Here is a 21,768-nt window from a genome sequence, read left to right on the forward strand (position 1 = left end):
ACGAACAATTATTTGGTTAAATATGGTGAGAACATGCTACCACCCCTTTCCTTTTTCTAATTTGACGTCGAGATATAGACAATTTAAATTGAACTCTATCTCACAATTTTCAAAAAATGTATTATTTTTTAATGTTTCTATTCATAAATCAAAAAAATCTTAACTCCAAGTTGATGATATTCTATTAGCAACATAAGTAATCTTGTTTTGTGTTAGTTTCTAAATTAAGAAATTAGAAAGATCTTACGACATTAAGCAGTTAACAACATAAACTTTAAAAAGTTATTGATTATTTTAAGCACTATGGAATAACAAATATAATAATTATAAGCATGAATTATTTGTTTTTGCCCTTACATTCTGAACTTTAAGTAACTTAAACTTCAGATGTTTAAAAAGGAACGTTTTACAGACAAACAAACAAATCTTCTCCCCACACCGAATAATTATTATATTATTTAACATATTATTATTGTTATTAATTTTATATTATTATTTTATTTCGGCTTAAAAAAAGAGTGACTAAAAATTTCGGTTCTTTTAAATCTTAATGAATTCTCAAACTGTTAAATTTTGTTCTTAAAGTATAATAAATTTAAATTTGACGACCAATAAATTGTTTTAAAACTGTTTAAAGAAATTCAATACCAATAATGGGTCAATATTTAACTTAAATTTTAATATTTACTCTTAAAATAATATGCCTCACAACCAAGTAACAGGAAACTTACCTGCTTTAGGTGAAAGTTGATTTGAAATTTGATTTTGATTTAAAACATCGTAATATAAGATAAAAGTATTAAAGATCCTCCTTAAGCATTAAATCGATAAAAGCTTCAAGTTACCGCTTTAAAATAGTCATTTTAGACAAATGGAATTTAAATCTGTTGAAATGTTTAGAATAACAAAATCAAATACTCGAAACTTCTCTAAATTCTTAATAACAACAATATTCGATGAAGAGTTGGGAAAAATCTCATGGATTTTAATTGTAGCAATATAAAAGTTAAAGTTAAAAATTTTTTGGCAATCATCTTGTTGTGAGGGTATAATACTTTCGTTTTTCTAGGCACTTTACAATTTGTGTTTGTGTGTTTTTTGTTTTGTTTTTTAATTAACTCGAGATGACGCATTGAAGCAGTAAATTGAATTATTTACTCGATGGGTTTTTATGAATGAATAAATGATTCATGGCAAAAAAAAAAAATGTAATAAATATAGTGTGAGTAAATGAATATGAAAAATGAAACTGAAACTGGCATCAACCAGATCAAATTAACCTAAAAATCATTAATTGGCTTCCTCGCTACACCCCTAAAAAAAAAAATATAAAACATCAAGAAAAAATAGAGCAAAGATGATACTCAAAGTTGAAGTTCGAGTTCGAGTTCAAATGCCAAAAGATTTCTCAATAGTTAGGTATGAAATTGAGAAGAGAGCTAGAGAAGCAGTTGGAGAAGACAATTTAATTAATTAACGAGACAAATTCAGTTTGCTCACACAGGTTGGATGGGAGCCCTACACACATATGAGGGGCACATTGACAAGCCCTGCCCTTTTGCTTATTATTCATTAACCAAAAAAGCCACAAAACTCGAGTGTTGCTTGATTGCTGATGATGATGTTGCTAGCTGGTTGGTTGATGTTGCTGGTCCATTTTTTGTGCCTTCATCATCATCAATTATATACAGAGAAAGAGAGAGACGGACTAAGAGAGAGAGAGAGAGAGTAAGAGAGAAGTCAACCCTTCAATGAACTCTTTATTGAACCCCAATACATTTGAACCCTAGCCTAATTGCATTATTTGTTTAATAAAAGTCAAGGGGAGAAACCAGCCAGCCTGCTAGTCAGTCAGTCAGCCAACCAGTCGAACCTCTTCATCAGATCTGGTAAATGTTTAATGGGCCATTTTAGCCTTTGATGTTTTATCCACTGTTCATGATGATGATGATGATGCTTGAAATTTTAACATTTTCAAAGCAATTTTACAATTTACATTTGAAAACAATTTCAGCATGAAAAATAGAGTTATTACATTGGTAGACCAAGAGCGAAAGTGGAAAATGAATTCTATTTTTCTCATAAGCGTTGCATGCCTCAAATTTCATAGCAAATAAACATTCCGCATGGCCGCATTTATCTATGTGAAGTGTTGCACAATATTTTTCATAGTTTGTTTGACATAAATTACAACCATGCCGAGTGAGAAAGACAGGATGCAGCAAAGAGTGGGAGTGGGAGTGGGGAAATGGAAGTTGGCTTGATGGGTTAGGGGGGGGAGACATAACTTCACTACGCATATTTTTGCACAGAGAAAGAGAGAACTTTTTGGCACATTCCCAGGCACATTTTCACTCACAACAACCGAACCGTATAACATTTTTTTGGCTTGTATATAAAATTTTTGCCAATTTTACACTTACAACATGTTTCTCATTGTTTTTTTCCGCTTTTTTTTTTTATTCGCTTTTCTGGTATTTTCACCACAGGAAAAACTCCCTTACATCTCTCTGTCTCTCTCTGCTTTACGTCCCTGACATTTTCTCCAAAATTCAATAGTTATGCTAATGCATGAGTTTTCCTTACACCAAAATGTTGTGTGTTCGTCTGAGTGTGTGTTTGTGTGTGTTGGTTGCTGCTGTCGTGAGCTTGAGCTTGTCTTTGCCAAAATGTGTCAACAACTTTGTCCTTTTGCCATTCTCTATACACAAATTTTCCCAAGATATCGATATCGTATAAAGCTACATACATACAGACATTTTATATGCTCATAGTAGAACTATTTATTGATAAAGTGAGTAGGTTACTTTTACTCCAAGGATCAACTTTAGAGTATTACACAGTTGTTTGGGTATTCAAATCGAATTAAGTTGAAATAACTAATGCATATTTATTTATAAATTTCACGTTACAATACCAAGTAGCGGCAGGCTGATATTGGTATATTAACGTGGCCAAAATGTACATACCTTATCAAACAATTAGTTTTCTATGGTTTCTATTTAAACTATCATTTTCCAAAAGGAATATTAAGATAAAATGAAATTCGTTCAAATGTGATTAGAATAAAATATTGGAAAGGTTTTCGAAAACCACTTTTTTTTATTCCCAAATAATTTGTGGATTAATGGTTCGACTTAACTATTGCAATAAAGTTATTTCACCCATAGGGCTAATATTGAATCAGCAATTTTTCACTTAATAATTAAAAGGGGAAACGCTATCTGCAGTAATTGTTGAAGTTTCCTAAGAACAGACGGAATGATAATGAAAACTATATTGAGCAAGGCCAAAACAAAACTAACCAACACCAAGGTTCCATGACTTTGATATTTCAAATGCAACTAAACGAGTTTTTCTCTTGATTTTGTACAATCATTTACAATTTTCATGAATATATGATCTTCCTCTTCCTTATCATTGATAGGTCTATCACTTATTGTGGAGCTTTTTCATTTTATAAGCATTGAACAAACAAGTTTTTGTAAACATTGCATAGATTTTTGCTTTATCACAATGATTATATACTTTTTGCATAGGCAATTAACCGTTCTAAGTGCTTTTTTATTTCTCAAGCATCGAATTTGAGATACTCTTTAGGGTAATGTACCTTCTGTTATTTTCTTTGTCAGGAGATCAAGTATTTTTAATAAGAAAGTGATTCCTTGTGTAATTTCAGATTCTTTACAAATATTGATATGTGTTTAAACATCGAAAAAATGAAGTCATTTTATGTAAAAATTTTAAATATTTGAGTTCAAAACCAATTTAAATTGACCATTTAACAATCTCTTAACCTTTTTTCTAAATAATTATTAGTCTAAAACCTTTTTTTGTAAAATAAAGTAACGTATATGTTAAATATACTTTCAGAAAGTTTACAAAACGCTGATGAAATATTTGACTACTTTATGGGATAGTAGTCACTTTTTCAACAAACAATTTATAAAGGGTATACAGAAACATATTGTCATATCACTGTGAGCTTTTCACTTGATAAGTAAAGCCCATGAAGAACCTGCTTGATCATATAGTCAAGTCATCCACATAGGTAAAAATTGCAAAAAGCTTTAACTCAGTTTGTTGTGATTTTGTTATTCGTTAAGCGAATATTGATAAGAAACGGGTATAAAAATGCTTGAGAATTGTGAAATGTTTCCATTATAGAACAAACAAATCGACCAAAATGATCAGCCTCAGATACTTTGGGCCATTATCAGCTAGAATTTCTGCTACACAAACAATTCGCTTAAGTTCTACACAGGTCAAATTGAATGTAAGTCGTCGAGATAAGTTAAATGGATTTAATCAATATATAGGTAGGAGTAATATATATAAATCTGTCGATTTTGCTACCTCCAGCTTATTGAAGATGAAGTGCGACCCTTTAGTGAAATTCCCCGACCCTCGAAATTTCAATTTATGCGCAGCTTTATGCCCGGCGGTGAATTTCACAATGCATCGATAATCGAATTCGCTATGAAAATGAGGGAACGCTATGGTGATGTATTTATACTGCCCGGAATGTTTGGCCGCAAGGATTGGGTGGTCACATTTAATACCAAGGATATTGAGACTATCTTTCGTAGCGAAGGCATTTGGCCACATCGTGAGGGTTTGGATTCATTGATTTATTTTCGCACACATGTTCGACCTGATGTCTATGGTGATAGTAAAGGATTAATAGCCACGTAAGAAGTGGAAAAGCGACTAACTACCCAGTTAATAACTTATAAATTTAACTTTAATAGGCAATCAAGTGAATGGGGTAAACTACGTTCGGCAGCCAATCCGGTTTTTATGCAACCCAGAGGTCTTAGAATGTATTACGAACCTTTGTCGAATATCAATAATGAGTTTATTGAACGGTAAATATCTAAACAATTTTAATTTTCAACTTATTTAATACATACTTCTTCTTAGCATTAAGGAGATACGAGATCCTGCAACTCTGGAAGTTCCTGAGAATTTCTATGAAGAACTAAGCCGCTTGATATTCGAATCTTTGGCTCTGGTAGCATTTGATCGACAAATGGGTATAGTACGCAAACGTCGTGATAATCCTGATGCGTTGACCCTGTTCCGTACATCCAGAGAGATATTCCGTTTGACTTTCGAATTGGATATACAACCTTCCATGTGGAAATATGTATCGACACCCACTTATAGGAAAATGATGCGTGCTCTGACCGAATCCTTGGACATAGCCCAAAAGATGTTGGAAGAGACACGCGTTGAATTGGAGGAGCGACGCCAAAGAGGAGACCCTATCAATAGCCAAAGTATGATGGAAAGATTAATGGAAATCGATCCGAAAGTGGCATTGATTATGGGCATGGATATATTGTTTGCTGGTGTTGATGCCAGTGCCACATTACTTTCAGCATTGTTGCTATGTCTGGCCAAGCATCCAGAGAAACAGGTGAAATTACGTGAGGAACTCTTTAAGGTAATGCCCACCAAGGACTCGCTATTGAATGAGGAGACAATGAAGGATATGCCCTATTTAAGGGCTGTCATTAAAGAGGCTCTAAGATATTATCCAAATGGTTTTGGCACCATGAGATCATGTCCCAATGATGTTAATCTATCAGGCTATCAGATACCCAAAGATACAACAGTTCTTCTAGCTGCAAATGCCTTGATGAAGGATGAGACCTATTATCATAGAGCAGATGAATTCCTGCCAGAAAGATGGCTACGCGATCCACAGACCAATAAGAAAATTCAAGTGAATCCATTTACTTTTCTGCCCTTTGGTTTTGGTCCTCGCATGTGTATAGGCAAGCGAGTCGTTGATCTCGAAATGGAAACTTCTTTGGCCAAATTGATACGCAATTTCCATGTGGAATTCAATTACGATGCGTCCAAGCCATATAAATCATTCTTTGTCATGGAGCCGGCTATACCTTTCCGTTTCAAATTCACCGACGTGAAGGACTAAATCAATTTCTGTCAAACATTTCATACTCTGATGTAAATACTTGTATATATGTATGTATATTTCTATCAATTTTTTTTAGTTGTTTGTTTTGTATATGTATATAAATCATAATTGTGATAATACTTATCTCTTTTGACTAACAATTTTATTTAACCCACTGGGTCTTAACATGCTGCGTCTCTCTATGGCCAAAAATTGCTTTTTAATTGGGCACCCATAAAACCAAAAGTCGAACAACATTTAAACAAGCCCTAAATGTTTAGTGGTCATCTGCAGGGGGCCAGTTCAGGTGCAGGTGGTTGGGGCAGGTGCAGGTGTTGTGTTTGGTTTTCTGGCCAATGTGAATGCGTTTTGCCCAATTGGTGAATGCAAATTTAATTAGCGGCTAATTTTGTAAAATTGGCATAAAATTGGCGTAAAATTGAAAATTTTGAACAGGCCAAAAAATTACGAAGCGCCAATGTAAATATCCATGGGGTTCAACATAGTTGGCACTCTCTGACAGTATAAACTTATCTCCTTTGATTACAAATATTGTGAAATTTGGCGTAGGCCACAATAATTATACAAAAATTTCAATCAATTGGCTACAAAAATCTTTGCTGCAGTGAAGCAAACTTATCCAAATTCTCTCGAACTGTTCTCGTTAAAACTATTTCATTGATATAATGATGAGGACAATCCATTGACAGGCCAAGCAAATTGACATTGTCATGTCACATGATGACTGGTGACTGCTTAAAGGGGTGACAGCCAAAAGACAAAATAAAGGGGCAAGGGTGATGCTTCTAAAAGGGGGAACAATGGTGGTTGTAAAAATGTATTTTCCATTTAATTTGAATTCTTAGTATTTTCAACAGGAAAAGTCCAAGACAAACGAAAAAAAAAATTAACTTCAATGTTTTGTCTCCCCTTCTGCCACCAAAAAAAAAAAAAAGAATCTTTGCCGAAGAATTTCTATTTTGGAGAATTTGAGAATTTGTCATGTCTTCGTCTATGTCTTGCCAGAGAGTGACTTAGTCTATAAAATATATTGCCAAGGACTGACTGGCTGGCTCCCACTGAGGAGGCTGTGTGCAAATATGCGAAAGCTAAATGTCAGAGACAACCCTTTTTTACTCGTCCTACTATATATATATATATTTTATGTTTTTTTTTTGGTTTTTTTATTTTTTATTTTTATTTTTTGCCTTTGCTGGAAAGGAAAGTTTTTGCGCTTATCTTAAGCTGCGCTGACAGGCAGCAAGCGGTAAGCGAGAGGCAGTGAGGGGCGGCAGGCAACACAAGTACAAAATGGTCAAGGGGGGTGAGTGAGAGAGATTTGAGAGGGGGTTGGGGTTGAAGAGTGCGGCGGGACAATGGCAAACGTCAAGTTATAGAAATTGCTTGGGCTACTGCTGGAAGGAAGAAAAAGGAGTGAAAAAAGAAAAAAAATTAAAGGACATGCTCAACGCATTCCTGAGGACACTGGGGCCGGGCCTGACAGTGAGTGATTTGACGATACCCTCATTTGCGTGCAGCAGCAGCACCACCACTAGCACCAGCAGGATGAAGGAAGGACCTACCAATGGATTAATGTGCAAGGATGCGACTTACTTGTCGTCGGGCCAAGAAAATTACGTCAACTACGCACTGGGCCAAAACTCAAACCCCCAACCCGTTTGGAAATCTGATGAGAACTGACTGCCCAAAGAGAGAGAGAGAGAGAGAGAGAGAGAGAGAGTGAGTGAGAGATGTAAGGTGGAGTTGGAGGACATGGAGATTAGAGCAGATAATAGAATGAGGGAATGCACATGGAAGTGGAAACGTTTTATGATTTCGTTGAGGGTGGCTAAGCTATTTTTATTTTTTTGATTTTGTTTGCATTGCTATCGATTTATTTCAACATCTTATCTTCTAAATTGAGTAGTTGACTTAATTATTATTTTAATATATCTTATCTTCCACATTTAGAAGTCAAACAGTATTCCATTTTTTTTACTAAATTCTTAACTAAGAAGTAATCTTTTCATATATAAGTAATTACCTTTTTATTTAGAATCAACTTATGTACATTACAGATAATGAGTTTATAAATATTTGGATGGGAATGGGACATATTAAAGTTACTCCTGGAGAAGATCTTCTATGTCTGTCTTTAAAAATTTAGTTTAAAAAGGTTATGAACCAAAAACAGAAGCAATCATTTTCTTTTTTTTGTTATTTCTTTTCTGTTTTCAAAATCATTTGTCTCACAATTTAAGCTTCAATCTCATCAAATTTCAATGTCTGATACATTTTCGATAAGAGAAATTTACAAAATTGACTAACCCCTTGTTATGGTTACGCCTCTGGGCGAAAAGTGGCTCATTTACGCGCTGCACTCGAGTTACACACCAGCAGCAGAAGCTATAGAAGCAGCAGCAGCAGCAGCAAAGACAGCAGAGAGAGAACTTTTCCTGCTGCTCACCCAAATGACAGCGAAATGTAATAATGAAAAACTTTTTCTTTGTCAACTTGATGAGTATGAAATTTTTCACAAAGGCAAGAAGCAGGCGACAACGCAAGGCTAGAAATATGAAACGTCAGAAAAAGGGTTGCCCTATGCCCAAAAAGGCATCGCCATGCCATCCATCCCACCCCTGACCATCATCATCATCTCTCTGATCGTCTCTTTGGGCCATTCTATTCAGAGATTAGTTAGGAATTTCCAAGCGAAGAGGCACAAATGATTGCATGCCGCATTACGCATACGCCATGTTGTGCGTTTATGTTTTAAAATTGAATTTTAATATGGGCAAAAGACTGAACTTTGTGCATGCCAAAAAAAAGGAGAGAACAGACCAGCAGGAGCAGTAGGAGTAGAAGTGGTAGATGCCAGCCATCTAGTGCTATGTTTGCTTTGTCCTTCTCTTGTACTTTTGCTCCTGCTCCTGGTAACTGTTCCATTCTACTCCTACTGCTAACTTTTACTCCTTTTTGCAACCCAATCACATGTTCTGCATTTTTACTTTGTACTGTGCATGGTCCGGTGCGTATACAGGAATTCATAAGCTATGTGCGTTTGCCCCGCCGCCAAAAAGGGGGCACTGAGCATGAGATGAAGATATAGGAGATGGTTGGCCTCCCAGGCTCTCTATCTCTTTCCCTCTCTTAGTATGCAAAAAGCATTTTTGCCGCGGCAAAGGCGATTCTCTCTGTCTCTATCCTGCCGACTGGCATGCCATTAACCCACTCGCTCAAAAAGCGCAAAATCGCTTAAATTATTGTTACAAGCACCAGGACACCGGGACACCAGGACACTGGGACACACCGGGACTACACAGGCTCGTCTCCTGCCACTGCCACAGAACCGCTTAGAGCTTTGCCGCATCGCGCATTTTGCCCCATTCCCTTCATCTAACTCTCTCGTCCTTGTTTTTTTTTTGTTTTTTTTTTGCGTTTTTTTGTAGCGTTTCTGCTTTTTGCTTTGAGAGAGTGCCAGTTAGCATAACTCCGCCAAGCCGCAGGCGAAATTGTCGGCGCTTTGCGTGTGTTTCGCCTCTGCTTTGTTCTTGTTATTGTTGTTATTGTTGTTGTTGTTGGTGGTGGTGTAGGTGGTTGGCAGCATTTGCAGATATTTTCGGCTAGCAAGCATTAGAAGTCATGCCAGAGAAGCAGTAAACAGGAGGAGTCGAAGGAGATGTAGGAGAATCTGCTAAAGTGTCCTTGCTAATTCAGAAAAAACATAACACAAAATTTCTTTGGAAAATTAGGAATTTTTGAAATACAATCATTTGCAGAGTGAGTAAGTATTTTGGGGTTTCCGTTTACCTTTCTATTCTTTTTTCCTAGGTATTCCTGATCAAATCGTTTAAGATTTCACAAAATTGTTGCCACAGGTATGAGCATTTTTTTTCAAACAAAAACCTGTTCTGGAAATTTCCACGTTTTGACTTAATTGCTAAATTGTTAGTGTAGTAACATTTTTTCTTTGAGATTTTGGGAAATATTTGAAAAATACTTTTTTAAATAAGTTTATCATCTCCAAATATAATTGAGATGCTTTTGCTAATATGTACGAAGTAAAATCGTTTAAGATTTTCATTTAATGGCTTCACCAAATTTGATTAAAATCAGACAATTATTTCATAAAGCTTCCTTAAAAATTGTAAATATATAATAGATATTATTTATTACAAAAACACTATAGAGTTTCGACTAACTTAAAAATGTATATAAAAATGAATACCTAAACATTAATTGAAAAGGAAAATCGAATTGTAAATTACAGAGTTAAATGATAGCTTAAAAAAGTTTGTGGACAAAATATGTTCAAGAAATTATTACGCATCCGCCATGTGTGCCACTAATAGCTAACTACTATTAACACTAATTCCTTTCTACTTCATTCTTCTGATGGTCGTTTATAAAAAGAAGAAAGATTTTTTATAATTTTAACTTTACCTACTAATAAATATGTAGGTATATAACAAAATAAACATTTGTATGAAACTAAAAATTTTCTTAAATAAAACTGATAAGATTGTGTTTTGAGACATTGAATTCATCAAAAGAATTTCATATAAATATAATCTAGGTATGGACCTACATAAATATTTAACATTAAGAAGATAAAACTATCTTCATTAAATTATTATCTACATAGTATTATTGGAAATCATACTGCTTCCATTTTCAATGGAATCACCGTTTGATTAACTCAACATTTTAAAAGAACATTTTTTAAGAACATATATTAGAATGTATTTGGATCAAATAGATAACGCTCTAGAAATCAAGTCTATATAGTGTGTGATAAATGTTTGAGGCTTCACTCAGATTGACTTCAAAATGGATCAAATGGCGCTTCCCTTATTTCACTTTGAAATGTCTTAACAGATGACTTTTACAGCTTTTGCAATCTCTGTCATCTCTCTTACAAGGAATGCAGCAGGGGCCAGAGATGGTGGTGGAGAGTTCAAGGGGGGTTGGAAGCACTGAAATTTCATTCATTCATCAAGCGCAGCAAAGGCGCACACACACGCATAGCCAAAAATTTGCACCAACTGACACACCAACACACTCGCACACACACACACACACACACACACACACGTATACAGGGACACCAAGTACTTGCCCAATGCTGGTTGAACTCACTCACCCATTCATATATTTGATGTTTTGTTTACATTGCCGGCTTGCCGATATCAACAACAACGTTAAAAAGAAATGCCATGACGTCACAGAAATGCGTGTGCCATAATTTTGTATAAGAGAAACTTACAGAGAGTGTGAGAAAGAAAGAGAGAGAGAACCGGACTGTTATGTTTGAAGAGCCACTCGAAGTCTCTGTGTGTGTGCGCGCAATTAAGGAAGGAACTCGCAATTTGCGTTGTTGCTCATTTCGAACATTTTGCGGTGAAATGAAATTTCCGTCTCAACGAGAACAACGACAACGATACCGAATGGGAGCGAGAGAGACAGAGAGAGATAGAGAGCCAACGACGAGTGGAACGCAACAAATACGAAGTGCAATGTTCGGAAACTTGATGCTTCGTTAAAATCGTCCTGGCTGCTGCTTCTGCTTCTGCTGCTGTCGTCATCAGGTTTAACGCATTGCCGTAACAGAAACGAGTCAACGTTCGAGTCTATCGGTTGTCGTCGGGTCATTGCGCTAGGTAATGCACTTGGCCAAAACACTTAGAACAAGCGAGAGAGAGAAAGAGAGATAGAGAGCAAACACGCGTGTGTGTGTGTGTGTGCCTATTAAACGTGTGTGTGCAAGAGAGAAAGAGAGCGACCAGCCGACCGAGAGTTGAGAGTGGCACATGGCCTCCTCTTGCATTGTTTTGTGATAATGTTAAATCTTAAATTGGTTTCCAAAAAACTTTAAAAATTCCCTGTGGACACTTTTCACCAAAGGATGAGCATATAATGCTCAAAACTAAGGATTGCCATTAACTAAGTAAGTACAAGTTTCTTTCTTGTTCTCTATATAACATTTTGTTACCGGCTTTTTGAAACGTAAGGAACGAAGGCTCTCGCAACGCCTGCGCCGAAAAATGCTGCCAAACGAAAAAAAGGACAACAACAAACTGAGCGCCAAAAAAAAGAGGAAAAAATGCTAAAGGAAAAAGCGTAGTTCAAGTGCCGGTTGTACGTACGTACGTAACGTAATGGGGGGGTGGGTGGGTATGGACTGCGGGGGGATGAGTATGCACTTTTACCTGCTTCATAGACATTTCTGTGCTCATATCATTAAAATTCCATTTTGTCTCGTCTCCAACTTGCTCTCTATATCTCGACGTACATATATGTATGTGCATATACTTATTCTTACTCCCGCAACCTACTCGAACCTTTGTTGTGGCCCCTTCATTGTGTGTGTGTGGTGGGCCATTCAAATGCCTCCCCAAATGCCAACCACCCATCCTGACGGACTGACTTCCTTTTTTCGTTACTGCTCTTGCTGCTGCTGTTGTTGTTGTTGCTCTTGTTGTCTACATCGTCTGGGTGCAGCACGTGTCGTTCTCATCGTCTACGACTGCTGCTGCTGCTGCTGCTGTGAAATTTCCGCAACCGGGCAACAAAAGTGCGAAATAATGACCGACTCTGCCTGTCACATGGCTGACTGCGCCTGGTAGCAGTACCGGCAAAAACAAACTGTAACTGGCCACTGACAATTGTGTGTGTGTGTGTGCCACACGGATGTTGTCTGTAAAGTTGGTTAAACACACACAAACAGAATGAATTTTTATTGTATTGTAGGTCTTTGACCCTTTGAGATTTATAATTTAAGTGAAAATCTTTCATCAATTTTCACCCATCAAAATGCCCCCGAAGGCGCCAAAAAACTACAAAAGGCGCCACAAACTGTAAACTGCGAACGAGCATCGACCAAAACATCGACCAACAAACTAAGCATCCTGGCATCCGGCTAACAGCTATCATATCTAACCGGAGAGAGATAGAGACAGAGAGAGAGAGTTGGAAAGAGTTGGAGTAAAAGCTCCAGGTAAATGGCAAAATCAAATCAAATTCAAGCGACTAAAGCTGAATGGATGCCAGCAAGTGTAAACGGTCTACCTAGGCACATACATATATAGTCAATGTTTTGTAAGTGTAGACAGTTGTGGCACACACACACAAATACATGAATATGTAGTTGCTGCTGGATGATAGGTTTTACAGGCAAATCACTCAACTGTGTGTGAGTAGCTCTCTTTTCCTTTGCAAGTAAGCAACTCTGTTTTGATTCTCCCAACTACACCTATTGACAGACAAGTAGTTAACTGGCAGCAACAGAAAACAACAGCAGATATGGACAGCTTACTAATTGTTAGGCATTGCTCGAAAAAGAAATGCAATAGAACCAATGCCAAAATTAATGTTTCTTTTTCAAGTATGCATATCGAGCAATTCCATTATCTGTAGTACCAAGTTAACATCTAAATGTATATAATTGGATTCAAAATGCAAAGCAATTGGCAACTAGAATCAATGACTATTAAATAAACATCCCTATCCTGTTTAGGTATTGAAGAAGTATCCTTAAAAAATTTGATTTCAATAGGTTTTGGATATACTGTTACACTAAGTAATTAACTTTTAACTTTATTTCTTTTATTATAGGCAGTTATATATCTTGATAACATTAACAATTTAGGTAAAGTTCCGAGATTCTTGACTATATTAAGTTTAAGCAGTTAAGCTTTTGAATAGTAACTATTAAAACAAAATTCGGATTCCTTCAAATCTAGTTTAATTAGTACATAAGTATTTAAATGGTGAAAAGTTATAACATATATCAAATATAATATATAAAATCACACAAAATAAATAAATTTTTATAATTACCCCAAAAAAAACGTCAAACTCTTCTTCTTCTCAATTATTTATGCCGTGCAATCAATGTGTAACCTAGAAATATTTACAAAATATTTTCACATAAAATGTAGAAATATTTTCATAAAATTGTTGGACAATAATTTACTAGAAAATTTAATGAAAATATTTTTAGCAATTGTTTCATAGTTTTTGAGTCATGTATTAGTTACATTTAGCAATTATTTTCTGTGGCAAATTTAATGAGGGACAACAACAACAGCAAGAACAACTACGACGATGACAACAATTGCAATGACTATCAGGCAACACCATCGATGTGTGGCTTTTGCTGGTGGGCGGCATGGGCGTGGTAAATGCAATAATGGCCATTAACCAAAAACCGTCAAAAGATTTTAATTTATATGCAAATATATATGTATATTGCTGCGGTTTGAAATGGGGCGTGGCCATTGTAATGAAGTGACGAATAAAACGCAGCAAAGAAACAGAAAAAAAAAATTCAATTAAATATGATTTGCATATGATTTTGCAAGAGAAGGCGTTGAGAATAGTGAATAGTGCTTCTTCCGCCCCCCATTTTGGTATTCATTTGCCCTTCTTTGCAATTGAATCAGAAGAATTTTTAAAAGAAAACTTTGCACGTTAAAACGTCATGCCGACTTTGAAGTACATACTTTAAATAGAAGATAAAAGGGTATCTAGATTTAATTTATAATATAAAAATTTAAATAGCAAATTATAAGGAAATTTGACTTTGTCGATTAGAAGGATCATTTTGTTAGGATTAGAAAGCATTGAAAAATAAGAAAATCATGTTGTTAGGATCATTTTGTTAGGATCAAGATCAGGATCAAGATTCCAAGGACTACCCAAGCCTCTTAAGACATCAAGTTCTGGTATATTTCAAAATCAGCTTGTATTTGAAACAAGTTGTATATTTTTGGATAAAATTAACAAACTATTTAAAAACTAAGTGGCTCTTAGTTCTTCTTGAAGCTAATCTATCAATGATTTTTGAGGCTTAATTCCAAAAATATCACTAATTTGCATTAAAAACATACATATTTTTAAAGCTCCGACTTGAAAACTAAGACAAAGAATATGAAAAGAAGTTGCAGACGAATCTTTTATAAATTTCCAACACACTTAATTTCTTTTACAGTTCGATCTCAATCACAATCTTTTAAAAATATTCAGTCTTAAGACATTTCATTCGTTGTTTAATTACCTAAATATCAATCATTATATATTCCTTCCCAAAGGAGGTTGGAAGCTTCGAAAACTAGAAACGACATTTTTTGTTGCATACTTTTAGGTTAAGGTTGAGTTTTTACAAAAATTAGATATACTCAGTTAAATGATTTAGTTCATTTTAAGGTAAACAGTCAGTACTTAAAACCTCCAAATGCCCTGCCATCCCGAATAAGTACAGGGTATAAAAAGCATTAAATTTAAAAAATTTGCGTTTTCAATTACAAAGCAAAAGAAAGAAACAAAATATTAATTCAACGAACAAAAATTTTCATAATTCAATTAGCAGACGAGCAAAATTTTTGGCAAAAATTTAATTTCTTTTTTTTTTGTTTGATTGTTTAATTGAATTAGCAGCAGCGAAAGCAACAGGCCCAAGAAGAATAAAAGGCAGCAATTAAATAATTGCTGACCAGATTGAAGGACTTAAAATGGGGTAGGGGGGAAATGCTCGGAGAGATATATTAATGAGGGAGAGGGGACGTGTGTGTGTGTGTGTATGTATGTAGAGTTGATTTACACAGATGCGTTGCGCTTGGGCTTAAACAAATATTTGGCTTGTGGAAAAGTCTGGGATGACAACAGGCTGCTGCTGATCTCACACTTTCAATCTATCTCACTCACTTTGTGGATGCATTGCGTTTGTTGATTATTGAATAATAATTAAAATTGTTTAATTTAAAATTAATTTTATAAGCAAGCTGCGGCCTCACACCCATCAGCAACAGCAGCAGCAGCAGCAGCAGCAACCAACACCAACAGCAACACACGTTGTTCCGGAATTAAACAAATATTTTTATTAAAATGACAGGCAACAAACACACAAAAAAAAAGATGCGAAAATACAAAAAATAAAGTTGAGGGAGCAACCGAGACAAATATGCAAATTTACCAGAATGCCAACAAGGACAGAAGAGCGATGAGGGTGTGTGTGTGTGTGTGTGTCTGTATGTGTATGTGTCTGACAGCTTTGTGATATTTGTTTTTGATACTTTAATCAAAAATTCAATGAATGAGGCATATATCTTTAGGCCATTTTTGGGTAAAGTGCAAATTGCAAATACCAAAAGAAAATAACTCTAGTTAAACCTCTCTCTGTCTCTCGCACCCTCCTTATCCCTCTCTGTCTGTCTTGTTATCTCTTTTTGTTTATTGAAAAATTATGGAATGCATGATGACATATTTTTAATAGGTTTTTATTTACAACCGAAAAACAAGAAAAAAAAACAACAGCAATAAAATATTTACTTTTAATTAAATTGCATTCGGCATTAATAATGAAATAGTTAATTAATCTAGAATACAGTAGACTCTATATACAAACCATTCTGATGCCCTGTAAAGACAAAAATTCAAGGGTTATATATTTTAAGCCAAGAGAATGCATTAAAATTTTATATACATTTTATATAATTTCAATTTAAAAAATTTACAATTCTGTAAAAAAACATTTCGGAAATCTCCCGCCAAAAGATGCTTCTACTAAGATAAGTTAGTTAATCGATCATTGATAGATTGTTAATTAACTCACTGGGTAACACAAAAGTCGATTTACACTTTTACACATTTCAATGGATTTATGTTTTTGCTGGCTTCAAAAGCTTACAAATGGCTCTAAGCCGCTGCCATTGGCAAATTGTTTGATATGTTGCGAATTAAATGGTTAGTTAATCTATTTTTATGTTTTATCTTTTCTTTTTTTTGTTTTATTAATTCAAAATGAATGCGCATTAAAATAAATAGCTTTAGGATTAAATCAAAGCGAATGAAAGAAATTGAAATGGCAAATTAAAATAACAAAGCAATTCGATACGTATCACTTTCCCAAATTCTCAGATTGAAAAACTATTATTTTTTCTTTTGTACTATATAATAATAGTGAATAAATCAGAATTTAAAGCATTCTCTGTATTTACAAACTTTTCCATTGCAATCAAATTCGCATAAAAAATAAAGAAATTTATATTTCTTTACAATTTTTAAAAAGAAAATGGCAAAGCGGTTTTTAAATAGTTGATTTAATAATCAGAAATTACCTGTTACTATATAATAACTTAAATATTGGATTTCTATATAGTATCTAAATAAAGTCACAAAGTCGTGATACAATGAAACCTCGATATAACGAATCTGATGAGGGAACCCATAATATCTTTGGTATTTTTAATTGTTTCGCTATAGGTACTTAAAAGTACTTATTAAATTGAATCAAAGGGCTAAAACAGAAAATTGCATATTTTAAGTTATAAAAAGGTTAATTGTTTGAAGATTTTTCTATATTTAGTACGATTTTACCCTACAAATTGTTTATTGACTTCATTCAATTAGCCAATAAGTCCACTATTGATTATAAAGTAAATTTTAAATGGAATCAAAGTCGTTCTTGGCTTGTTATTTTGTAAAATTTCATTTCATTGATTTCACAAATTTGCAAACATATTGGAAATTCTTGAATACTGCAAATCTGATACTTTAGTGCTAAATATTCCAAAAATAACAACTTTAAAATGGAAGAAAAATAACAACATTTGATTAAGTTTTATATAATTTCCCCATGATTTTCATTGTTGAAGTCTAATCTAATGAACAAAATGCTTAATTTTCTCAACTCTTTCCTCACAGTTGTTTGTCTTTTGTCAATTCGTTTCGTGTAAGTTTTTTGTATTTGTTTTATGTTTTTTTTTAGCTGCATTTAAATATTTGCGACAGAAAATATAAAAAGGAAAGAAGCACACAAATTTTTGGAGGTAAAGGGGGGAGAAAACTTTTGCTCCTTTCTCAAATAGAGCTACGACGACGACGACTATTTACTTTATGAGAGTTAATGAATGTGCTCAGATTTGGTCAGCTTAAAGTCAGCCTAAGCCATAAGGAAAAGTTTTCCCGGTTCGAAATGATGCTGGAGCCCACTTCAGGGGGCGGTCTGTGTGAGTGGGGTGAATGGTTGGAAGGAGCCAAAAAGGACATGCAATGAATATCAACAAACAAGAGATTTTTATGGGAATACACACACAAACACACACAGACAAAAACACGGAGAGAACGTGTGTGTGTGTTTGTTAGTGCGATTGGACAAGAAAGCAGCAAGTGTTGCTTTCTCTGTCTAGGTTCCGACATCGGGCCATAGAGATAATGATTAGTGTGATGTGCATAATAATCATGACACACCTCCCTCTGACCCCTCACACATACACACACACACACACACACACACACACGTTACTCGTCCCTTATATATGCCACGATTAGTTACCAATTCATATGCCTCTGACTCCACTTCTTTTCCACCTTCTTATTCTCTTCGGTTTTTTTTTCGCTTCTTCTGGCACGTCTCTTTATCTATTCCGTTTTGCTTTTGTTTTTAGCGGCTGAGGGGAGGGTGGACAGAGCAGGGGAAATATTACCACGTAAATTATTAATAAGTCGAATGGCTTCTCCCCCCTTTCTGCTTTAGCAGCGTCGTATACCCACTTCTTTGGCTTGAGCATAAGTTTCCGTCGATTTGTCTGTTACTTAACATGCATAAAATGTTTCCATGAATACATCAAAATATTTTCGCTTTAACATTTAGCCAGGGGTTTTAGGCAAAGGGGACGACGACTTTGGGGCCTGATGGTGGGAGAGGGGGGAGATCATGTTGTTAATGTTGTTGTAGTTGCTTTACGTTTTTGGTTTTAGGCTTTTGGCCCCTTAAGCTGAAAAGTGTCTTCTCTCTGTCTGTCCGTCATCTATCTATTGTCTGCTTGACAATTCCACTTGCGAGTCGCATATTCTCTATCTCACTCTCTCACTTGCTTTATCTTTTCATCCATCTCTCTTACTCTTTCTCCTTCTTGTTGCTGGTTTGTTGTTCATTTTCTGATATCTTTTCTGTAAGCAATTTGCTTTGTGATTTTATGCACTTTATGATTTCCTTAATGGTCTCTGACTGTGGGACGCGAGCACTTAAAATGACCAGTTATATTTTCATATATATCATATACCATATTGATTGCTGGATAAATCTCTGTATTTTTGAAGCAGCAAGTAATGATTCTTTCACATAATCAGCCTTCAATTAAGGAGAAACTTTTTGTCGCAATTGGGAAAACAGCAGCAAAGACCCAAGATATATATATTATTATCTGAAAATAAAATTGAAAATCATGTTTTTATTCAAACACACATTCTTTTTATTTGTTTAAGCTATTAAATAAATTTTGTAGAATAGTTTCGTCGTTTCTTTTATTGCTAGTTTAAAAGTTTATTCTTCCAATTTAGGATCAAATTCAGTTTCAGTTAATTATTTGAGTTTCATGAAATATTAAAATATTTATAAAACTTTAGATTGTTTTATGAATAGTTCAAAAAGTCCTCGTTTGGGTTCCCTTTGCAAAGTCTTCTTTTGGCCATCTTATTACATATTAAGATTTTAAGCCGTCTCTCGTAATTATTCATTGCCATAGATCAAGCGGTTCCATTAACAAAACTATACTGATAAAAAAAAACAATACTTTAAATATTATACAATTTGAGAAAAAGGGACCTTGGTAAAATCAGCCCTGAATTTTCTTTCTTTTCTCATTGTAGTTCTTAACTAGTTTTGGCATTGAGCTTTTAGGATAATCACTTCTTATTAGACTTTCATGGCAATTGCTATGAGGACATGTTACTAAACCTCTGTCCTTCTAAAACATCACATTGAGCCGACTACTGTCAAAGGTTTGATGCAATAAATCTTCTCTTAAAAATAAAAATTGAATGCTAAAAAATAAGTTTGGCTAAAATTCCAGAAACTGTTTGGAATATTTTTCACACTAGCAATTTTTAACTTTAAAAAGTTTAATACACATTTGTTAGCAAGCCTTAAGATGTCCATAATAATGTTTTAAATAAATGGCAAACAATTTTGGTTAGTTAAATTAGGAAAAACAGAGACAATTTACTAGATTAAGACATCCTTTAATGTTATTTATCTCACATCCTTCAAATAATATGGAATGCATTAGTAACAATCTCTATTTATGTGTGTTATGCAAATTTCAAACACTTGATCCTAACTAACATTATCCAATTTGTTTGATAAATTATCCAACACTTTAAACTTATTTCTCTTACTGTTTCCCCCCATCACATTTGCCTCTCTCCATGCCACTTGTCCGGAGGGGGCAATCAATTTTAATCACTTAACAATAACAGGCAAATTAACCAAAAACATAGTCAAAACACTTGCTTAAATATTTATAAACTTCCTGTCACACACTACACACACACATGCAGCAACGCACACATACACAGATAGATGATGGAGCGGAAGGGTATGTGTTTTGGGGGGAGGTAAGGTTGGAGCGTGAGACAATGTGGGTGATGTCGGTGGTATAGTTCAATAATTGATAATCATATTGCGTATACGCCATGAACTTTGCGCCTGCCCAGGGCCAACATTTGCTACACACCCTCGCAGATTCAAGCCACCTCCATTCCCCCCACCGTTAGGTAGCCCGCAGCCCTTTGTCTCTTCAATCTTCTATACGCCTCCCCCTTTGGCTACCTTCTGCCTGCTGCCAGTGTTGATGCAAAATTATGACAACCATATAATGTAGAGGCAGCTGGCAGTTGGCATAATTGCAAATAAACTAGCAACAATAAATGGAAACGGGAGGGGCATATGAGAGAGGGGGGCCGTAGAGAATTGAGGGGAGTGAGGAAGAGATTTGGCTAAGGTAAGCTAAAGGTGCGTTGACAATTTGACATCTTGTGGGCGCTATATGCAAGTGGCAAGTGTGGCCCAAGGAGAGGAGAGTAGAGCCAAAGAGGAAGTCACACACAAATCCGTAAATGGCACAGTTTATGTGCCAGTCCCTCCCTCCCTCCCTCTCTCTTTCACACACACACACTCCCACTCAGTCACCACCTACTCACAACAATTCCAGGGCCATATAAGGACTCCAAGCATTGGCGCGCCAAATTGTCCATTATTGGCGGACAGACATAAGCGAGAGGATACACAAAGAGAGAGAGAGAGAGATAGAGAGAGAGAGAGAGGGAGTGAGAGGCGACGTCGGCGGTGGGGCATTGCAATGGTTATTAATATTGATTGGAGCATAAACTGGAACCCAAGTTGCCACTCGGGCCGACTAAATGTCGCCGATTAATTGTAATTATGTAAATGTTACTGCTAAAGCGCGTTACAATTTATGATATTTGCATGAAGGTTTCTGAATTGTACATCGAGACTTCATTTGACTTCAACTAGCAAACTAAGTGAGTGCATCTGTTGCAAGTCAAGACAAGGCATGCCTTATCCACCATATCTATATCCATATCTACTTATAAGTAGGTATATATGTATATGTATATACAACTCTGTGTATATCCTTGGGGTTTTGGAGTTTGGCAAGTTTTTGGCTTATTGATTTAGTGTGGACGCTGCACAAATTGCGCTTTGATAGCGTCTAATGTGACATTTGTGCAATTCTAATGGAAATTTATGGCGTCTCCAACGAAACCTGAGAATTGTGGCCTTAATTAATGTGAAAGGGATGGAGACAAATAGACTTACAGAAGAAGAGAGGGGAAGCTACATATATATACTCTCTCTATATATATATTTAGGCTAAAAGTGGCCACTCAGGTGGTTTAATTGCTTACACACAAAACAATTAGATGGAAAGGAAATGAAATTGCAAAGCATTAAACATATGGTTTAACGTGCCCTATAATCTATATAGTCAATTTCTAAAGTCTTTTGCTTTGTGAAGATTACATTTACATACATATAT

General features: G+C 35.3%; 1 protein-coding gene across 1 annotated transcript; it reads left to right on the top strand.

Annotated features, from left to right (window-relative positions):
* The first annotated feature begins 4,177 nt into the window (after positions 1-4,177).
* Positions 4,178-6,070, top strand: LOC6638216 (probable cytochrome P450 12d1 proximal, mitochondrial). The gene is made up of 4 exons (XM_002061494.4): positions 4,178-4,276; positions 4,363-4,691; positions 4,752-4,868; positions 4,924-6,070. Exons 1-4 carry the CDS (start codon positions 4,187-4,189, stop codon positions 5,942-5,944), a joined length of 1,557 nt encoding a protein of 518 aa, XP_002061530.3. The 5' UTR covers positions 4,178-4,186; the 3' UTR covers positions 5,945-6,070.
* The last annotated feature ends 15,698 nt before the right edge of the window (positions 6,071-21,768 follow it).

This window comes from Drosophila willistoni, assembly GCF_018902025.1.
Source record: "Drosophila willistoni isolate 14030-0811.24 chromosome 2L unlocalized genomic scaffold, UCI_dwil_1.1 Seg139, whole genome shotgun sequence".
NCBI classification, from domain to species: domain Eukaryota; kingdom Metazoa; phylum Arthropoda; class Insecta; order Diptera; family Drosophilidae; genus Drosophila; species Drosophila willistoni.